Below are 17,054 nucleotides of genomic sequence, written 5' to 3'. Positions count from 1 at the left end.
AAGAGAAATGTTAAGATTGCTCTCTAACAAACGTCACTGAGCAAGAAGTAGTGCGTAAATTGAAAAAGATATTAGAAGGGAGGAGCTCAGAGACAGGCTGGCAGCACTTGAAGAGAGCAGGAAGGTCACGATATAACCAAACATGAAAAAGAGACCTAATGATCTCAGACATGAACCATGATTTAAATAGAGTAGAAAGGAATAAATTGCTAACATGAATCCTCTTGCTGTTTACCACTTGTTTAGAAAGAACAAAATTATAATAATCCTAACTGAGAAGAGCATACACAGAAAACTTCTATGATTGTTTTTACTCTGAGCCCCAAAATACCCTCATGTTGGAAATGGAGACCTTTTTGGTGTATATGAAGACATTATATTAACAATAGCAAATCATGGCACTGGAAAACTATAGGGAGATGATAATTTGGATTTGACACTGGGCTGTTGACAACACGCATTTAAAATGTGTGGCAGTCTTTCAGTGGTTGACTTGGTTTGTCACCATTACTAAGTGTATAGTACACCAGTCCTAACCACTGTTTAAGTCGCTATTGACAACAGTTTTAATCAGTGAGCCTGACTGCTCAAGCACGGACAAAGACACCTTCAGTTTGGTTCTAGGTAACACAGCACTTTTGGGCATACCATTGGAATATCTGTGCCTTGTTCACAGGCAAATCATTTACAACACTACTTTGAAGAGCCCTTTAATAAAAGGGAAAGTGAATGAGCGCTACAAAATATTGAGGAAAAAAAAATGAAGAAGCATAAAAATAACACCTGAATAGTATAAAACCTAAAATAAAGAACAAAATTCAGATTCCACAAATAGTAAAAAATATTACATTTTCTTCTGAAGTTTTATGTAGGAAAGAAGGCGTTCAAGAGTGGTAACTTCCTATGGAATAAGTAGGCTAACTGGAAAAAAACCCCAAACACCTGATGCTTTCTATCTTCATGTTCCCAAGGAAGGACGGAGAACTGGTGCCAAAGACTGAAATACATTTTCCATGGGAGGAAAAGGGAGTGCTGTAATAACAAAAATTCATACAGAGAATAAAGAAATCAGCAATGTTGTACAGGCAATAGATTTGGGAAAATCCTACTAGAGGTGAACTATCACATAAAACTGCCTTCTCAGACCTTCAATCTTGGAAAGTATTTGCATAACTCACCAGTTAAAAAAACTGTATGAGAAATAAATAAAGCCAAAAAGCACTCAAAGAAAGATAAATAAGGAAACTAAAGGCATTTTTTAAATAAAACCTCTTATCTGGCAAATCAGCATCTGTAATAAAATCCTGGGGTGTTACAGACAGATAGAAGTTGGGAAGATTGGAGGTCATCAGCTTCACATTACGCAGAAATATTAAGAACATTTTTACTTGTAGCAAAAGATTTCCACTGTTCAGTATGGAGAAGAACAGCATCAAAAGGATGATTAAACTTGCTAGGTTAACTCTCTCAAAGATAGTGCATATAAAAAGAGAAAGAACTGATCTGATTAGACTTGGAGACAACTAATTTAGAACTATAAAGCTAAGAGAGGTTTTATAATGTGTAAAATTCTAATGTAAACCATGTAAATTTTTCAAATAATAGCTATACTTTGACCAAATCTGGCTGCCCCCTTGCTCAACAAAAATTTAAGAAAGTATGGTGAAAGGTTACTAGAGGGTGATCCAAATCTGATGGCAAAAAGCTAATTACACCAAAATGCAACGGAAACCAAGACAATAGTCCAAGGAAGGTACAATGCAAAGTCATTCTCAGTCCTACATACAAAATCCCCAGAGGGGTAGGATTGTTTGACTGAATCTATGTAAGACATAAAGAATAGGGATAAATTAAAGTCAAGGACAGTACCAGCTGAAAGGAATGTAGATGGAATTTCCTTATGTAGAGTTGTAGCTTGTAAGGAAAGTAAGCAAAGCAGTAAGAGAAATGAGTGTACACACTGTTTTCTAGGATTTAAGCAAATATAGGAAAGAAAAATATTTTGAGGTTTAAAGTGGAAATGGGGCAAGAATATTTTTTTCTGATGACTTTTCATTTTCTAAATTACTCTGGTCTACATCCCATTTTGAACTACAATTCCTGCTACTGAAGCAACCTCTGAGCAACACCTTCAGGAGGGTACTTTGAGACCTCAGCTGAGACTTTTGTTTTTTGATGGTATAAAATGGCATTTAAAAGTGGAAAGCACATCTGAGGAGAAATATATCAAAGAAATTAAAGAAAGAAAACTGGTATATGAAGAATAATCTTACCAAAAAAATGAGAATTGGAAGGCAAATTATCAGGAGCACCATTACCAAGAGGACCTTTATTATGAATTAGCAAACATAAGCCATTAACAAAAATAACTGCTGCTTTCCAGTAATTACAATTCTGACTCTAGCACTGACCCCAGTCTGACTGTAGGATACTAGGAGACTTCAGAGTCCAGATCACATATATTCCTGCTGTTCCTGATGTGGTTTAATTTCAGCTATCTGTTCACCTGCTACAAAGGGGCTAACTGTGATAAGGCTTTGTGACTTATTCCTTCTACTGCTACAAAACCTTGTCAGGCAGATTAGCAGGGCTTTTCATTCAAATGGACAAAAAGGATACAAAGATCAAGAGCTCTCAGGGTACTGCAACAAATATAGAAATGAACCAATTCAGCTGAACAGCAGACAAAAATAAGTCTTTACACTCAGGCATACAAACGGGCCATAACAAAGTTGCACCTGCTTATATCCTCTCTTCATTTGCCATCTGACTTAGCTCAGTCATTGTGAACTGTGTAACCACGTTGAAATCAGGCTAAGTGGCTCATTTGGTGCATCTTTTCTTCGCTGTTACAGTGATAAGATCCTCCCTGCATCCCCACCCCCCAAAGGAGCTGGGAACATAATTGAGGCAGTTTTAACTTGGCTTTTATGTATGAGAGGTCACTACAATACTTACTGCCAGTAAGTGGTTTTAAGCATTGTGCTGGTGTTTCATCCTCCGCAAGTCCATTCGGCTTGTCTGCTGCTTCTCTTACACTTGGGTTCGCATGTTGAAACTGTTCGTCATTTCCCTTTGCAGACTTGAGATTCAGCTCTTCAGTAGCCTGTCCTTCACCTCTCCAGCCCTCCCTGGATGTGGCACATTGGTCAGCATTTTCTTCAGTCGGTGCTGGAGTATTGCATCCATTAATGCCATCTATTTTCTCTCCATCCAGTGAAGCATGATCCGCAGGGTAATTTGAAACATTTTTATTATCTCTTGATTGCACAGAGTTGTTACTGGTGGGTGTCAGGGAGGTGCTGACAAGACAGTTCTTTTGGGAATGGTACTGAGGTAAAATTCCAACAAATTTCAAGCCTTGACTTGCAGCATCTTGAATCTACAAGTCAAAGAAGATTAGATTTTTAACTGTCAAGCCTTCTTAGCTAAATAGAAATACAGAAAATAACACCCTTCAAGGCAGCTAGCATGTCATTTTGCTTGTTTTGTCCGCTATCACAAGATATTGTCATGTTACATTTACATTAAAAGTTTAATTCTAGAGAAGCAGGATGAAAAGTTCCCTGAACCATCTGAAATAATGTGAAAATGGAGAAAAAAAAGAAAAAAGAAAAAAAGAGAGAGAGAGAAAATGCCTACATATTTCTTCACAAGGGATAAACTATCTGTTTGAAAAGTTTAGTTATGCTATATTACTAGAAGTGGTATTACTCACGCAAAGTTTTAGAGTCAACCTTATGAAGTCAGGGACTTAATACTACATCTTCTGTATTAGGTGTGTGATTATGACATTTATGCAAGGAAAAGGTTATTAATTCTTTCTGTTACATGCACCTGTATAACAACAGTTGTTGTTTGTCCTATTTTGGATTGAGACATAAATGGTAAACTTCCACATAATGAGTACACAAAAGCAAACTATTTTAATACATCACTTTGGGAAGATACCGAACTCGGAATAGAAAAAGGCATGAGATGAGCTAAGAAGAAAAAGAAAAATGGAAACTAAGGGGTGCTATTATTAATCCTGTACACTTTAGGTAAAGGAGGAAAATGAATTAATCAAATCACAAAAGATTCTAAGAAAAAAGCATTGGGCTAGTAGTAATGACAATTAGATAAAGGCAGAATTAACTAAGGAAGGTTTGAGACGAAGCAGAAAGAGAAATCTCTTTTAGGCAGATTCAGCACTATGGATGCACCATCTATTCGAGTCACCAGCCTCACACTCCTCAAACCTAGGAGAAGCTGCAGCGAGAGCCAGACTTCTGTGAAAACATGAGTGTCTGCTAATTCATTTATCAAAATCACCCACTGAAAAGGAAAGGTTTCCATGTAATGTATACTCTTCATATAATATAAAGTCTAAACATGTATATATGTGTCAAAAAGAAATGCCTTGAAAATGGAGAAATAATTTCACTTTCTCTGCATACCATGTAATTCCAGGGAGTTAAAGTGTCTTAATTATTCTCTGAGGCTCAATTTAGTAGGAACTTATGTGAAACAGTTCAGGCCTTTTTTTTTCAATAGCAAGTAAATAGGAAGAATTTTGTACAGCTTTTTTTTTTTTTTTTTTTTTTTTAATTTAAGAGGAAGCTCATTTCTGTATCTTCCCTACCCAGAATTTTTTTTTGTAAATGAATCATCTGCTTCCTGGTAACGTGTTACTGTTCTGAACACACAAACCTACAGATGATACCTGATCAACAACAAGAACTTCCTCTTTCAAACCACTATTACATTTTCCATCTTAAATTAACTCTTGATTTCGAGCTCACAGGAACTTTAACAGAGCTCTCCAGGAAACAAGGCAACGGTCTTCACAGGTGTTTAGCCTGGCAAACATGGGATGCTGACTTAACTAAAGCTCATTGCTAAAAAGGACAGTAACCTCCAAATAAAAATACTACTAGCAGTATTCTGATCAAACGAACATCTCTCTACAAAGAAAGTTAGCATGTAACTAGTTTGCTCAGAAAGGTTTAAGTGAATGTCAATGATAGATGCATTCATAATATGCTTAATGGTGCTGACTCCCTGTTGTAACTTTACAAATACTTCTTCATACAGTCAATGATAGAGTTACAAATTCAGTTCATCTCTTATCACTAACCTACAGACACACCACTACATTTGTTCAGCAGGTTGCAGGGCAGCTAATTATAGAAATTTAACTAGTATGCAACTGTTAAGAGTTTGAGGATAGTACATATGTAGTAATTTTATTGGTCACGGTCAATAAAGACTGCTTGTCCATCTATACCAGACTCTCCCATGTTGTGATTTGGATGACAACAGCTTTCACAGCTATTGTAGCAATGTTTTACAGTCTTGGCTCACTCAAAAAAAAGTGTTTGTTTTACGGAATACCTGATGCTGAGGTTTTTCTTCCGAGGCTCTTATTCTCGGAATGGAAACAGGAGGAACTAAGGAATAAATGATAGTCTAAGCTGTATTAGCCTCATAGTTTAGCAGAAAGATTGTAAAAAGTGACTGTATCTTCAAGACCCTTTCCCAACAAGTTAATCGGTAGTATACAGAATACAAAATCTTATTTAAACCTATATTTCAAATTTTCCCAATTACATAAGGGAGAACCAAGCATCTCATTATTTTCAATAAAGCCAATTTAGCAGGAAATGTTACATCAACAGTGCAATGTAAGCTGCAGAACAGCAAAGTGATGTATCGGCAGACGCAAACAATCTTTCCTTCCATCTTTCCACAAAACCACAAAGAGGCTAGCTCTCATCGCAAATTAAGTATAAAGCTCAAACTTTTCAAACTACAAAGACAATTTGATTTTTTCAGCACCCTGTTGAGAGCTTAAATAATGCAAAATTTTAGTTGCCTTCACATCCAGAATGAATTATGCCATCCAGTATACATTCACATTTCCTCTTTCCTGTATTTGAAATATTGAATATTTGAATTATAAGAAACAAAAACTCAGACTTAAACAAGCCCAAACCTCAGTACCCAGACAGGTCATGCCCAGGAGCTACACAGGGCAGAAGGGCTGTTTCTACCAGACACCTGCGGTTTTTGGACCCTTTGAGGCATCCTGCACTGGTACACACAGACAGGTATGTCTGTTCCAGCCGTTTGGGAAAACGTCTTAGCAGATGCGGTGTTCGGAATCAGTAAGAGGGCAACGCATGGGAGAAAGCAGGGGTAAAGCTGAACTGAATGGGAAGAACATGATGCTACTCTGACAGGGTCACCCAGAACATATTCCAGATCAGATAAATACTACAATTATTTGTCTTCATGAGCCAGTTTACAGTACTAACAGAGAGTACTAACAAAGGTCCTTGTCATACTACATTGTACGACTAAATGAGAAGAAAAAGCATAAAAAGCAGAACAACTGCATCTCCATCACTTACCACATCAGGAAAAAAGCTAGATTAAAAGTGGCCTTACATTAGGTGATCCATAGTAATTTCAATTGTTTTACTGACCATTTTTATATCTTAAATATGCTACATACTTGCTCTTTACATCTTGGGAAATTTTTAAGAGGGAAATTCCAAGAAATTTAAAATAAAATAAAATTATTTGGTTCTTTCCCCAGACAGGAACAGAAACATTTTTATTGCCTCATAAAGTGTTGCTTTGATGATATTAACCACAAATACAAGACCAGGTCTCCAACACAAAAGATGTTATTGTTCAACAACAGAAGCAGAACTTAACTCATTTATTTCAATCTGGATAAACCCCCAAGTGGGTACATCCAAATTCGTTTACAACTGGCTTGCAACAAATTGGATTTATGCCAGTTTAAAAATAGAACCTGCTTAAAGAAGGGATTAAATTTAATGTGTACAGAGGGCCGAGGCAGTTAAAAAATTTAATGTCATCTCTATAATTTGCTTGATTAGAAACCTGGCATTTTCCCTGAGGGGAAAAAAATGACAGATTTAGCCTTTGCTATCTGTGAAATAAATATCAAATCTCCCACTAACTCTAGCAGGAATAGGAACAAGCACCATGTCCAACCCGATGTCACTACCTTAATTGAATTTTAGCTGGGGCACTTGTGTTAACATTTCTTAACATTTGTGAAGTGTTATTGTTTATTTAGAACTGACTGACCGCTATTTTTATACTGCATTTGGAAAAAAGGAACCATCAGCAGCACAAAGCGGTGCCACTAAACATCATGTTGATGTAGCAAATTTATGTCTCATCTTTTTAAATACTTCTAGTTCTCTTGAAAGCTCCCTAACTAATTAGAAAATGGCTGACAGTCTATTTTAAAGATCTGCAAAACCACACCTGGCAACAGTATGGCTGAATGATGAAATCCTCTTTTCTGGAAACTACTTGGTTTTGAACTATAGGCCTCACAGCCATGAAAGAAGTGCAGAGATTCCAGGTTGAAAGCTCATTTTGAACAGCCACATACAGGTTTTCTTTTCAAATCTGTTTAGAATAAAGACACTTGGCAAGTTCATTGTACAGTCCACATATTGTTTGTGATTCTGCATTTCTTGGTGCATTATCAGCTCTGTAATAATCTCCTATTCATAACAAGCGTGATGGTACTGCTTATAAATACAGAAGCTCAAGGATATAGATTCCATGCTGAACAGAATCATATACTTTTGTCAGCTTCGGTAATTGCTTACAGGGAGATTCTGTGCATTTCTCCCATGGGGTGGCACACAGCAAATCAAACACTTTCCACAAGCTCAGGATAGTATTCCACCCACATCAATAAACATGGGAAATAATGCACAGCAATTTAATAATGAGGATCTCTCTCAGATAAGGATTTTCAAACAAAAGATTTAATAAGACAAGCGTTAGGAATTTCTCTTAACTCTTGTATGCCAGGAGCTGGACATTTTTGGGACGCATCCAGAGGAAAAGCAGTTTTACTAATGTCATTAGGGCACTCCAGTTTATTGCAGTCCCAAATGGTCTCAAGGCTTACACTTCCTGATGATCTGGAAAAAAACACCTTCAAAACCCAGACATTAGGGCTGAACATTTCATTAATAGGTTTGCTATGTGGTTCATGATATAACAAGGTACTGAAAGAATGTCATAGCAACCCAGTAAAGGGGACTGCTGCTAATATAAAAACAACACAAACAATTTACAAAGAGCACACATAGCAAAAATGTGCTTGGAGAAAGGACAACATTCCCTAGGAGAAATGAACTGATTTTCTGATGGTCAGATGCATTTAGTTAGCTCTGCCGTGAACTAAGTGAAAGACTGCTACTTAGTCCTACTGATGGCCAAACATACGGCCTTTGAAACAATAGCTGATTAATTTTGCTCAGAGCTATCTATTTAAACCAAGCATGAACTGTCTTAGCCAATAAAAGAAATGCTTGTCTGTCTGTCTGTCTATTTGGTGGTTGTTTTTAAAAGAACAATGTTAGAGGCATTAGATCTCATAATGTGCACCAGAAACAAGATCACTGCATTCTTCTACCTTCTTTTTAGGATTCAAGTAAATCTCCTTTGACAACAGACATAGCACCAGGGATCTTCATGCAAAGAACATGATCTTGTGGTTTGAGGAGAACGCTATGTACTGCATGCCAGAAGTTGGAACTGGAAAAGGATGTTCAAGATTAGTCTTCCAACTATGTCCTCCTTCATTAATATTTAGTAGTACATGTTTCATCACAAATACTGCACATCCCCCTGCTAGTTTGTTCAATTCTGAAAACAGATGTTTAAAATTAAGACAGGCTTTTAGTTTGCTTCTGATATTTTCTGTAGGTCTCACATGCTCCTTCCTGAGAAGACACTACAGTCATCAAGAGTTTACTCCTTATTTTAAAACCAACTAAGCTTAGCTAATGTTCTGGAGGAGGGGCTTAGTTCTTTCTAAATGAGTCAAAACTTTTCTGACTTTGGCATTTTTGCATCTCTAATACTATATTACAAAAAAAGATAGTTCTACTAATCAAACAGCAAAGCAGCAACTGCTAATCATTTCTCTGTCCTGTTACTCTGAGACTCTGTTTCACTACTTGCAGATTGCCAAACCATGCAACCTTTCAGACTAGGATGCTCTGTCATTCAAGCCTGTGCTTCCCATGCATTTTTAATCTTCTCCAGTTTACACTCACCAATTCTGAATCTGAGATAGATAGTTCATGTTCATATATGTAAATATAAAGGTAGCTTTTAAAAACTCAAATTCCAGTCTGCATTCAGGCTTTCAAATTACCAAGTATTTTCACTGTCAATTACATCAAAATAGGCCATCAGGGATAGAACACTGGAGGGATGCCTTGAAAAATGTTACCATAATCCCAAACCACAGAGTCGTCCTTTAAGCAGTGTTGCTGACAGTGTTTATATTGATACTTCCAAGGAAAATCTCGACCAGCATTTTACCGTTCGAGAACTTCAAGTAAGACTATTAGAATGAAGTTGACAGATCCAAGAGAAGATAATAGAGTCCAAAAACAAACCCAAAAGCTAAAAACTAATCAGTTTCTTGAAGAAACAGATGTACGCTGCCTTCCCATCTTTGCAGTACACAGCCACACAGTACAACAGAACCATTGACTTGACACTTTAAGCTCTCGTTGCATTTGTGGTAGAGCATAACAAGGCACTGAACAGGGAAAAGAAAGCAAGCTTTGCAGTTTTACAACATGCTCATTGGTAGCAGCCTCTGCAAAAGGGAACTGAAAGCTACAAACAACAGGGAGAAATGTAGTGAAGCAAGTAGCTACTGCAACTTACTGCTATGCTGAATAAAACAGAAGATAGGCTCTTAAGACAGTGCTGGCCAAGAGATATTAAGTTACAGCAAGCTATATGTCTCCTGCTACCGGAGTCAAAGCAGGGATGAGAGTAACAACTTGAAATTCCTCTTCAGCTTCCGTTAGCTGTACACTCATTCCTGAGAACAATATAACCATACTAAACGTAGCGTAGCGTGGTGCAAGTACACTTGTTCCTTTCAGCATATCGCACTAGATGACAGCTCTTGAAACCACACTGTCTCATCCTCTGTGGTCTTGGATGCGATGATTCTTCTCAAATTATTATCTATTTTAGCACCCGTTCCTTCACAGAGCTGGCAAAGGGCAAACATTGTTGGACATAGGCTACAAAGGTTCAGTGACTGCGATACCTGCCCAAAAGCCATGTAACATACCTGCGTCCTCCCAACCTTGCCCTAAACTCTGAAAAGAAATCCTGAATTTATCTACGTCATTTAAGATTTATTCCCTAAAAATTGTTTAGACCTGCGATAAACTGCTACGGAGCAGCCAGCTATGCTCACTCAACCCAAATACTTGATATACACTGTAAAAAAAAGTCTGTAGAAACTCTGTCCCAAGCACTTCCTCTAGAGAACAGGCATTTTCAAAATGCAGATCATGTCTTGTGCATGAATCTTTTGAGAGAAACTCCTATACTAATGGGTGAACATAAGCAAGGGGAAAATAAAGATTTCTAGAGATGGATGGTTGAGTGTTGCATCTAACAACCGTTTTAGGTGGATGAACACAATTCAGTGTTCTCTGTAGAACATGAGAAAACAGTCACTTATTTGTGATCAACTAGTACTAACGTGATTCAAAACTGGGACACTGGTTTAGTCTGTCTCTGTCCTAAGCAATGAAAACAAAAAACCAAAAGGTTCAGGGCAACAGGAATATTTTAAATATTAAGAATTCAGACTCAAACTTACAGACTTTACATTTAATTTGCAGGGAACACTTTATCTTTATATAAACCAAAGAATGTTTCTTTAAAATCACATTGTTTCATCTAGCCATCTGTTACTTGTAGCCAAAATTACAATTTGAACAATTTGCCCATATTTTATTTTAGCACAGTATAAAATATTATCATATTTATTGTTATTTTAAAAAAAGTTATTTTTCCCACCAGACAGAAGTGGGATCTTTAAAAACATCAACTACATACTTTGTAACATCTATTTTTATCTTGGTCAAGAGGATGACTCTGAAAGCTGCTGGGGGCAAAGGATTATAAAAGCACAACCAGGCTCCTGGGAGAGTCCTGAAAATAGTTTTGCAATGTTCATGGAAGATATATATCAACACTACTCTTACAGGGCTTAGTCAAAAGAACACAAGTTGAAAGAAGCTTAACCAGGAACAGATGTTTCCCTTCACACCAGGCTGTTTAAAATACAGTATATGCTATTTTTTACCATCTCTTGTTATATATACATTTACAAAATGTTAACAAAATGCACTTTAATAAATATTATCACAGCAGATCACAAACAGCTGAACCATTGATGTCGAGTTTCAACTTCTGCTTCATGACCATACCTACTTCTAAGATCCAAATACTTAAAAATAAAATAGGGGCTCTGTTTGCACTGAAAACATGCAGAAAACAAAGCAGTCAGCTAAGTGCTCAGCAATGGTTTTCATTACAATGTGGTAAAGAAATAAATGTTGTATTGTTCTTTTGCAAATACCCTGGAGAGCTAAGGTTTTGGGGTGGGATTTGTTGGATTTGTTTTAAGGATGGAAATGATTTTAGAAGAGGTTGAGATCACATCTAGATAAGCAATCCTAGGTAATAAACAGTACTCTAGAGGGGCCATTTTCTAGCCACAGAAGTAAATGTGAACTGCTTATTCATTTGAAGAACGACCCTCTGAGCAATATTAAAGGCTCAATTTTTCCCCTCTTCTATCTTTTACTGCCACCTGCTCTGACTATATACCCTGCAGGAAATTTCTGAACAGGCCAGCTAAAACGTGTCTAAAGTAGATACGTACAATAACCATCTAAGTAACCCTGGCACCAACAGAGCAATCAGAGGCTTCACAGAAGAGATCCTTGTAAGACTGCAGCAAGAGAGTCAAGAAATCCACCAACAGTCTCGTGCTCTTCAGAACTCATAAGCTGCATCTCTTTGTTCCTTCTAAAAATGAAATCTCAATGCAAAGATTAAGAGATAAAGAATAAGAAATGACAAACAAAAAGAGACAAGAATGTGAGAAATACTGGAACAGCTACATAAAAAACAGTATTTTTCATAGAATCATAGAATCATTAAGGTTGGAAAAGACCTCTAAGATCATCTAGTCCAAACATCTTTCTTAGCAATTACAAATAAAAGTAAAAAAAATTACAAGATTAGTAATTGTCACATTCATTTTTTCTAGGAAATTGCAGACTTTTGTCTTCTCATTTGCTTGTCATACTGTTATGAACACAAATAATTATATAAAGTACATATTATTATTGACAAATTTGTCCTATGACACATTTCTCATCTTCCACATCTCCTTGCCATTTCATAGTTAGATGCTGAAGAGAGTTTCAAAACTCAGAAGTCGAGAGTTCAAAATCATTTAATATTGCTTTCACACACTACATGGATATGTGAAGTCCCTTGTTTTGATCATAAGACAAATGCTCATCTGATGTGAGTAAATATGTAGGAAATAAGTGAAGAGCCAAATCTGGTCTGAATCACTCCCTTGACTGGGAACATCTATGGAAAAGATTTAAGAGCTCTTGAGAATTCATATAGGCACTCAGTTTTTATTTGACAGAAGAGACAAAAGTTCTTCTAAATACTCCAACCCTGCTTCTACCTAGCAACTTAAAAGAAGCTGGAGAAATAACCTGTCTTAACAGCAATACTAATACAAAAATTCTTCACCAATTAAAGCCATAACACAGATGACTCTCCAGAAAACGATGTGCATGAACTAAGATAGCAGTTATCTTAATACCACCAAAACAGCTACAGATGAATGGAGGGGAAAAAACATGAGAGCAGGAAAAGAAGTATCTCAGTAGTTTGATAAAAACATTGATATGGAGAAACATGCAGTGAGACTGACCTGTGGTTGTCTGGGGAGTGTAGCAGTTCCTTACCCGACCACTCAGCCTGCCTGCCGCTCCCTCCAAAGAAGCAAGGGCAGATAACAGGCAGGAGGATCAAACTCCTCTGAGAAATGTCTCATCTTTCAGGAGTACACTGAGTAAGTTCAACTATAGTTTAAACTTGTTGGTAGTAATATGTATTAATTTCCAGTGCATAAACTAACACTTGAAACATACTAATTCCTCATGCCAGTTCTATTCCTGATAACATTTTCTTTTTTAAAAGACATTTAGAAAAACTCCAGTAAATACCAGTTGATACCATATATTCCATAAAACTGGCAAGAGGGCTCAAATACAGTAGATCCTTTCAGCAACGTAGGACGTGTAGGACGTCTTCATACAAGTGTTAGTATTGTATGGCCTTTCTTTCAAAATAGTCCAATTCCCTGTGCAACTTGCCTTTGTACCAGGGAGAACTGGTGGTCACTGTTTCAGATGCCAACTCTGGAACAAGTACTTGGATGGCAGCATCCTTGCAATGTGTTTTGTTGGCATATTCCTCCCTGGGGTCCCAATCGTTTAAGTCTGAGAGGTGCCACCACTTCCTTTACCCAGCAATGCTATTACTAGAAAATAAATGTCAACAAACTTACGGGCAAAGTCACTACATCTGCAGGAGTCAAGATTATTTCTTGGGTACTTTGGACTACAGAAGTTGTTCAGAGGACCACTTAAGGGAGTGACATGTTACTGGCAGCTTTTGAGCTAGTGCTGGTGATGGCATTTGTATGCTCACTGAAGTCACCAAGACTATGAACAGAGGAAACAGCAATAGGCAGATTTGATACTGTCAAATATGGCAGATTTCGTCACAAGATAAGCATTACATAGGTGTTTCAAGATGGCAGTCGTGTTCCAAGCTGAACTGGTCCACTTCTGAAAACACAAAAACCAATTATTCATCTGTACAGCCTTAGGTTTGTTGGAAGAAATTAGCCTCATTTCTGAGTCAAGTAAGGCCAGACCATCAAGGAGAGGTCCTTGTCTAGTAAAAAACGCAAAAGGAAGATGCCTGCATTTGGATTTCAGTTAAGCTGCAGCATTTTTAAACCACACTTTTCCATGCTTATCATACTTCCCTAGGGAAGGATAATGAGTCCAAAGGGACAAGAAATACAAACTGTGCAATGGGGTCAAACTGAAAAAAAGTTAACATACAAGAATTTCCTTCTGACAGAGCATTAAGCAGGCAACCAAGGATACAAAGATGTGCTTCCTAAATTTTAAAAAGCCAGAACTGGGCAGAAGTGGTTCAGAAACTATCCTCCATTTCCTAACCTTTCACCAACACTGCAAAGATGTGAACAGAGGAGTAACACCTTCTGCCTGTTAAGAGTTCTTCTAGAGCGTGTAACTCGGATTGGTGTGGAAAACAAAGGTCATTTGGCATTCATATATGACTGCATATCCAAAATAACTCTTTTCTTGGGATTTCAGCTTCCCTTACTTGTCTCAGCAGATGCAGGAGAACACTCTCAGATGAAAAAAACGATAACAGGATAACACAGAAATAAAGAGCAACTAAGGAAGTAATTAAAGGCTATCCTATTTTACATGAGACACAAGTCAAAGTATTACAAAATACGGTATCTTAGAAGTAACAACTCTGACTTGCAACACCTTCAGAATGATCTGAGCGACAGTGATCAGAAATTCAGATGTTAGCTTTGCTCATTAAAAAGCAGATGAGCAAATCTTTAATCTCTGTTTTGCCTGAGAGCTAAAGACAGGAGTGCTAATACCAATACAGCAGTAAAGTACATATACAACAGTTAAGTTACTTCTTTCATTGCCCAGGAATTACATGACAAAGACACCATGGGACTGTTTGAGGTCTTTAGGACATGTTGAGCTGCACTAGATCTACATTGATATGAAAGAACAAACAGAACATGGTGATGTCAACATGATTTTAGGGTACAGGAAGAATGTATCCCATGCAACATTATGTCCCCAATGCTTAACTATCTGCTGTCTTCCGTGGCTCTTACCGCGGTCGGAAACCACAGTGGTGGCAAAAATGTACAGAAGAGAGTAGAGAATTGGGACAGAGTCCCAAAGTGCAGAAGGACCTCAGCAACGCAACACAGGTTTGACCAGAGAGTCTTCTATGGTGTTTCTTAAATGTTTTATAGTCAATATAGTACTGAGGCACTTTGTTTCAGTGAGCGAGAAGCATTCTCCAGGTGAAATAACTTCCTTGGTTCTACTTCATTACTTTTAAACATTTCTATGGAGTTATAGAAGAAGAAAAAAGATATTACCTATGCTGTATGCCATTGCAAAATTGTTTTGTGTTTGCCAGGAGCAAGCAGTTAATATTCAATATGACATACATATTCAATGCAACAAAAAGTCAATTGAGAAAAGAAGTTATTAAAATTGCATCCTTATTCAAACTCCATGTAAACAATACTCGCTCAGCAGTGCATAATAAAATTAATAAAATTAGTTTTCTCAGGGTGGAGGAATTTTTTCTAGTAAATTCACAGTTGGAGAAAATTTTGACTTGTTATTTTGTTTTGAAAATACAGCTAACTCTATTTGGTATCTTTTTTTTTTTTAAATATAGTAATTTGCAATGCAATAAGGTGGTAAACCTGTGCTAAAAGCCTCTGTTATGAAAAGCTCTGTGATCAAGGATTTGTCTATTCAATTACAACACTCTATTAACTTCAGTTGTATTCCACAGTTTGAGAAGAATTATAGGTTGTTCCTTTTTGAAAGCAAGCAATTGCCCTCTCTAACAGCTTTTTGTTACTACTTTCTTTGAAGAACATCCTTTATTTTTCATTTATTTTGTTTGCAAACATCTATTTTATATGCCCTTAAAAGCAATGGACATTTTTGTTGCTCAGACAAATTAGTTAATATGACAATTAATTCCTACTCCCAAACAAATCCTGTTTCCTGAGTTAGATTTACATAAAAGTGTTGAGACTTTCACAATGTGTTTAATCAGATATAGACAGCGACACAGCACACGCTTGACAGCAACAGCTTCAAAGAACTTCAAATTTCTCTACATCAAATAACTTCTGAGGATGAGCGACATACTCAGCCTACAGAGAAACAGTAAATATACATTTTAGCTATTAAAATTTAAATTATTATATTTCAAAAAGGCATCTTCATAACCTCATAATCAAATGGCTTCTGGCAACAGAAATATTTCCATGTCTAGAAAAACATCCTAAAGAGTCTCAGAATTGGATATTTATGGAAATAAGCTGACTCCTGGATTGTCATTTTGGTTTCATGTTAGCCATACTCTCTGAAGTTACAAATGCAAATAAATTTTCTGTTACAATGATGTAAAATTTTGCTACCGGTTGTGACAGATAAGCCTATATTTCTACTCTGACTCGAAGAACTGAAGAAGAAAATCAAACATGTTGAAACTGATACACAAGAACTACACCAGTTTTGCCTAAGTGTGACTATATTGAAATAATCCAAGATAGCATCAGAATAGAAGTACAATAACACAATAAACCCTGAAACAAAATTCGGACTCAAACTTTTGAATATTAGTAAGCGTTCAGAAAACTTCAGTTTGTTCTGATACCAAAATCTATATATCTTTAAGTATGATGACGATGATAAGATAGTCATAGCTGCATTGTTTTTAATCCAGTTTTTACAATTCATAGTAAAAAGGAAAGATTGAACATGAGTGCAGTCTGTCAAGCTGAGTCCTTATCAAGCTCATACAGCCTGTGCTGAAATTTGTTCTACAAAATTTTCTTAACTATTATCACTGCAAGATGGATTAAAGCTAGGGGAGTATGCCTACTCACACTATTCTTACAGCATGTGGCTAAGTAAACATAGTATTTAATGCTAGTTTTTATAACATGCAATAGGACACAACAGATGCTGCAAAATTCGAAACATGCACAATGAATCTGTCTTCACTAAAATGGACATAACCTGCTAATTTCCAATCTGGCAGAATATTACAGCATCAAAAATAATTTTAAAAAGAAGGCAACAAATAAAGAATTGCAGGGTTCTTTTCAAATTCCCCAGTACATATAAGTTTATTGAAAGCAACACTATTCTGGATGACAAAGGGATTTAGGTTACCAGTACCATCTCTAACTGCTAACATCACGTGATACTGAAACAAAACTTAAATTAAACTGGGGGATTCCAAGAGTTAATAGG

The 17,054-nt window shown here is 36.8% G+C and overlaps 1 protein-coding gene across 2 annotated transcripts in view; it reads right to left on the bottom strand.

The window, feature by feature from the left end:
- The window catches only part of RFTN1 (raftlin, lipid raft linker 1), a 102,166-nt gene that overhangs the window by 29,267 nt on the left and 55,845 nt on the right, over positions 1-17,054 (bottom strand). For both annotated transcript variants that reach the window (XM_072854026.1, XM_072854025.1), the window contains exon 5: positions 2,959-3,382. In XM_072854026.1, the coding sequence (XP_072710127.1) occupies positions 2,959-3,382 (424 nt within the window). The remainder of the gene's footprint in view (positions 1-2,958; positions 3,383-17,054) is intronic.

This window comes from Ciconia boyciana, chromosome 2 (assembly GCF_034638445.1).
Source record: "Ciconia boyciana chromosome 2, ASM3463844v1, whole genome shotgun sequence".
NCBI lineage: Eukaryota > Metazoa > Chordata > Aves > Ciconiiformes > Ciconiidae > Ciconia > Ciconia boyciana.
This window is presented reverse-complemented; position numbering and strand designations above follow the sequence as displayed.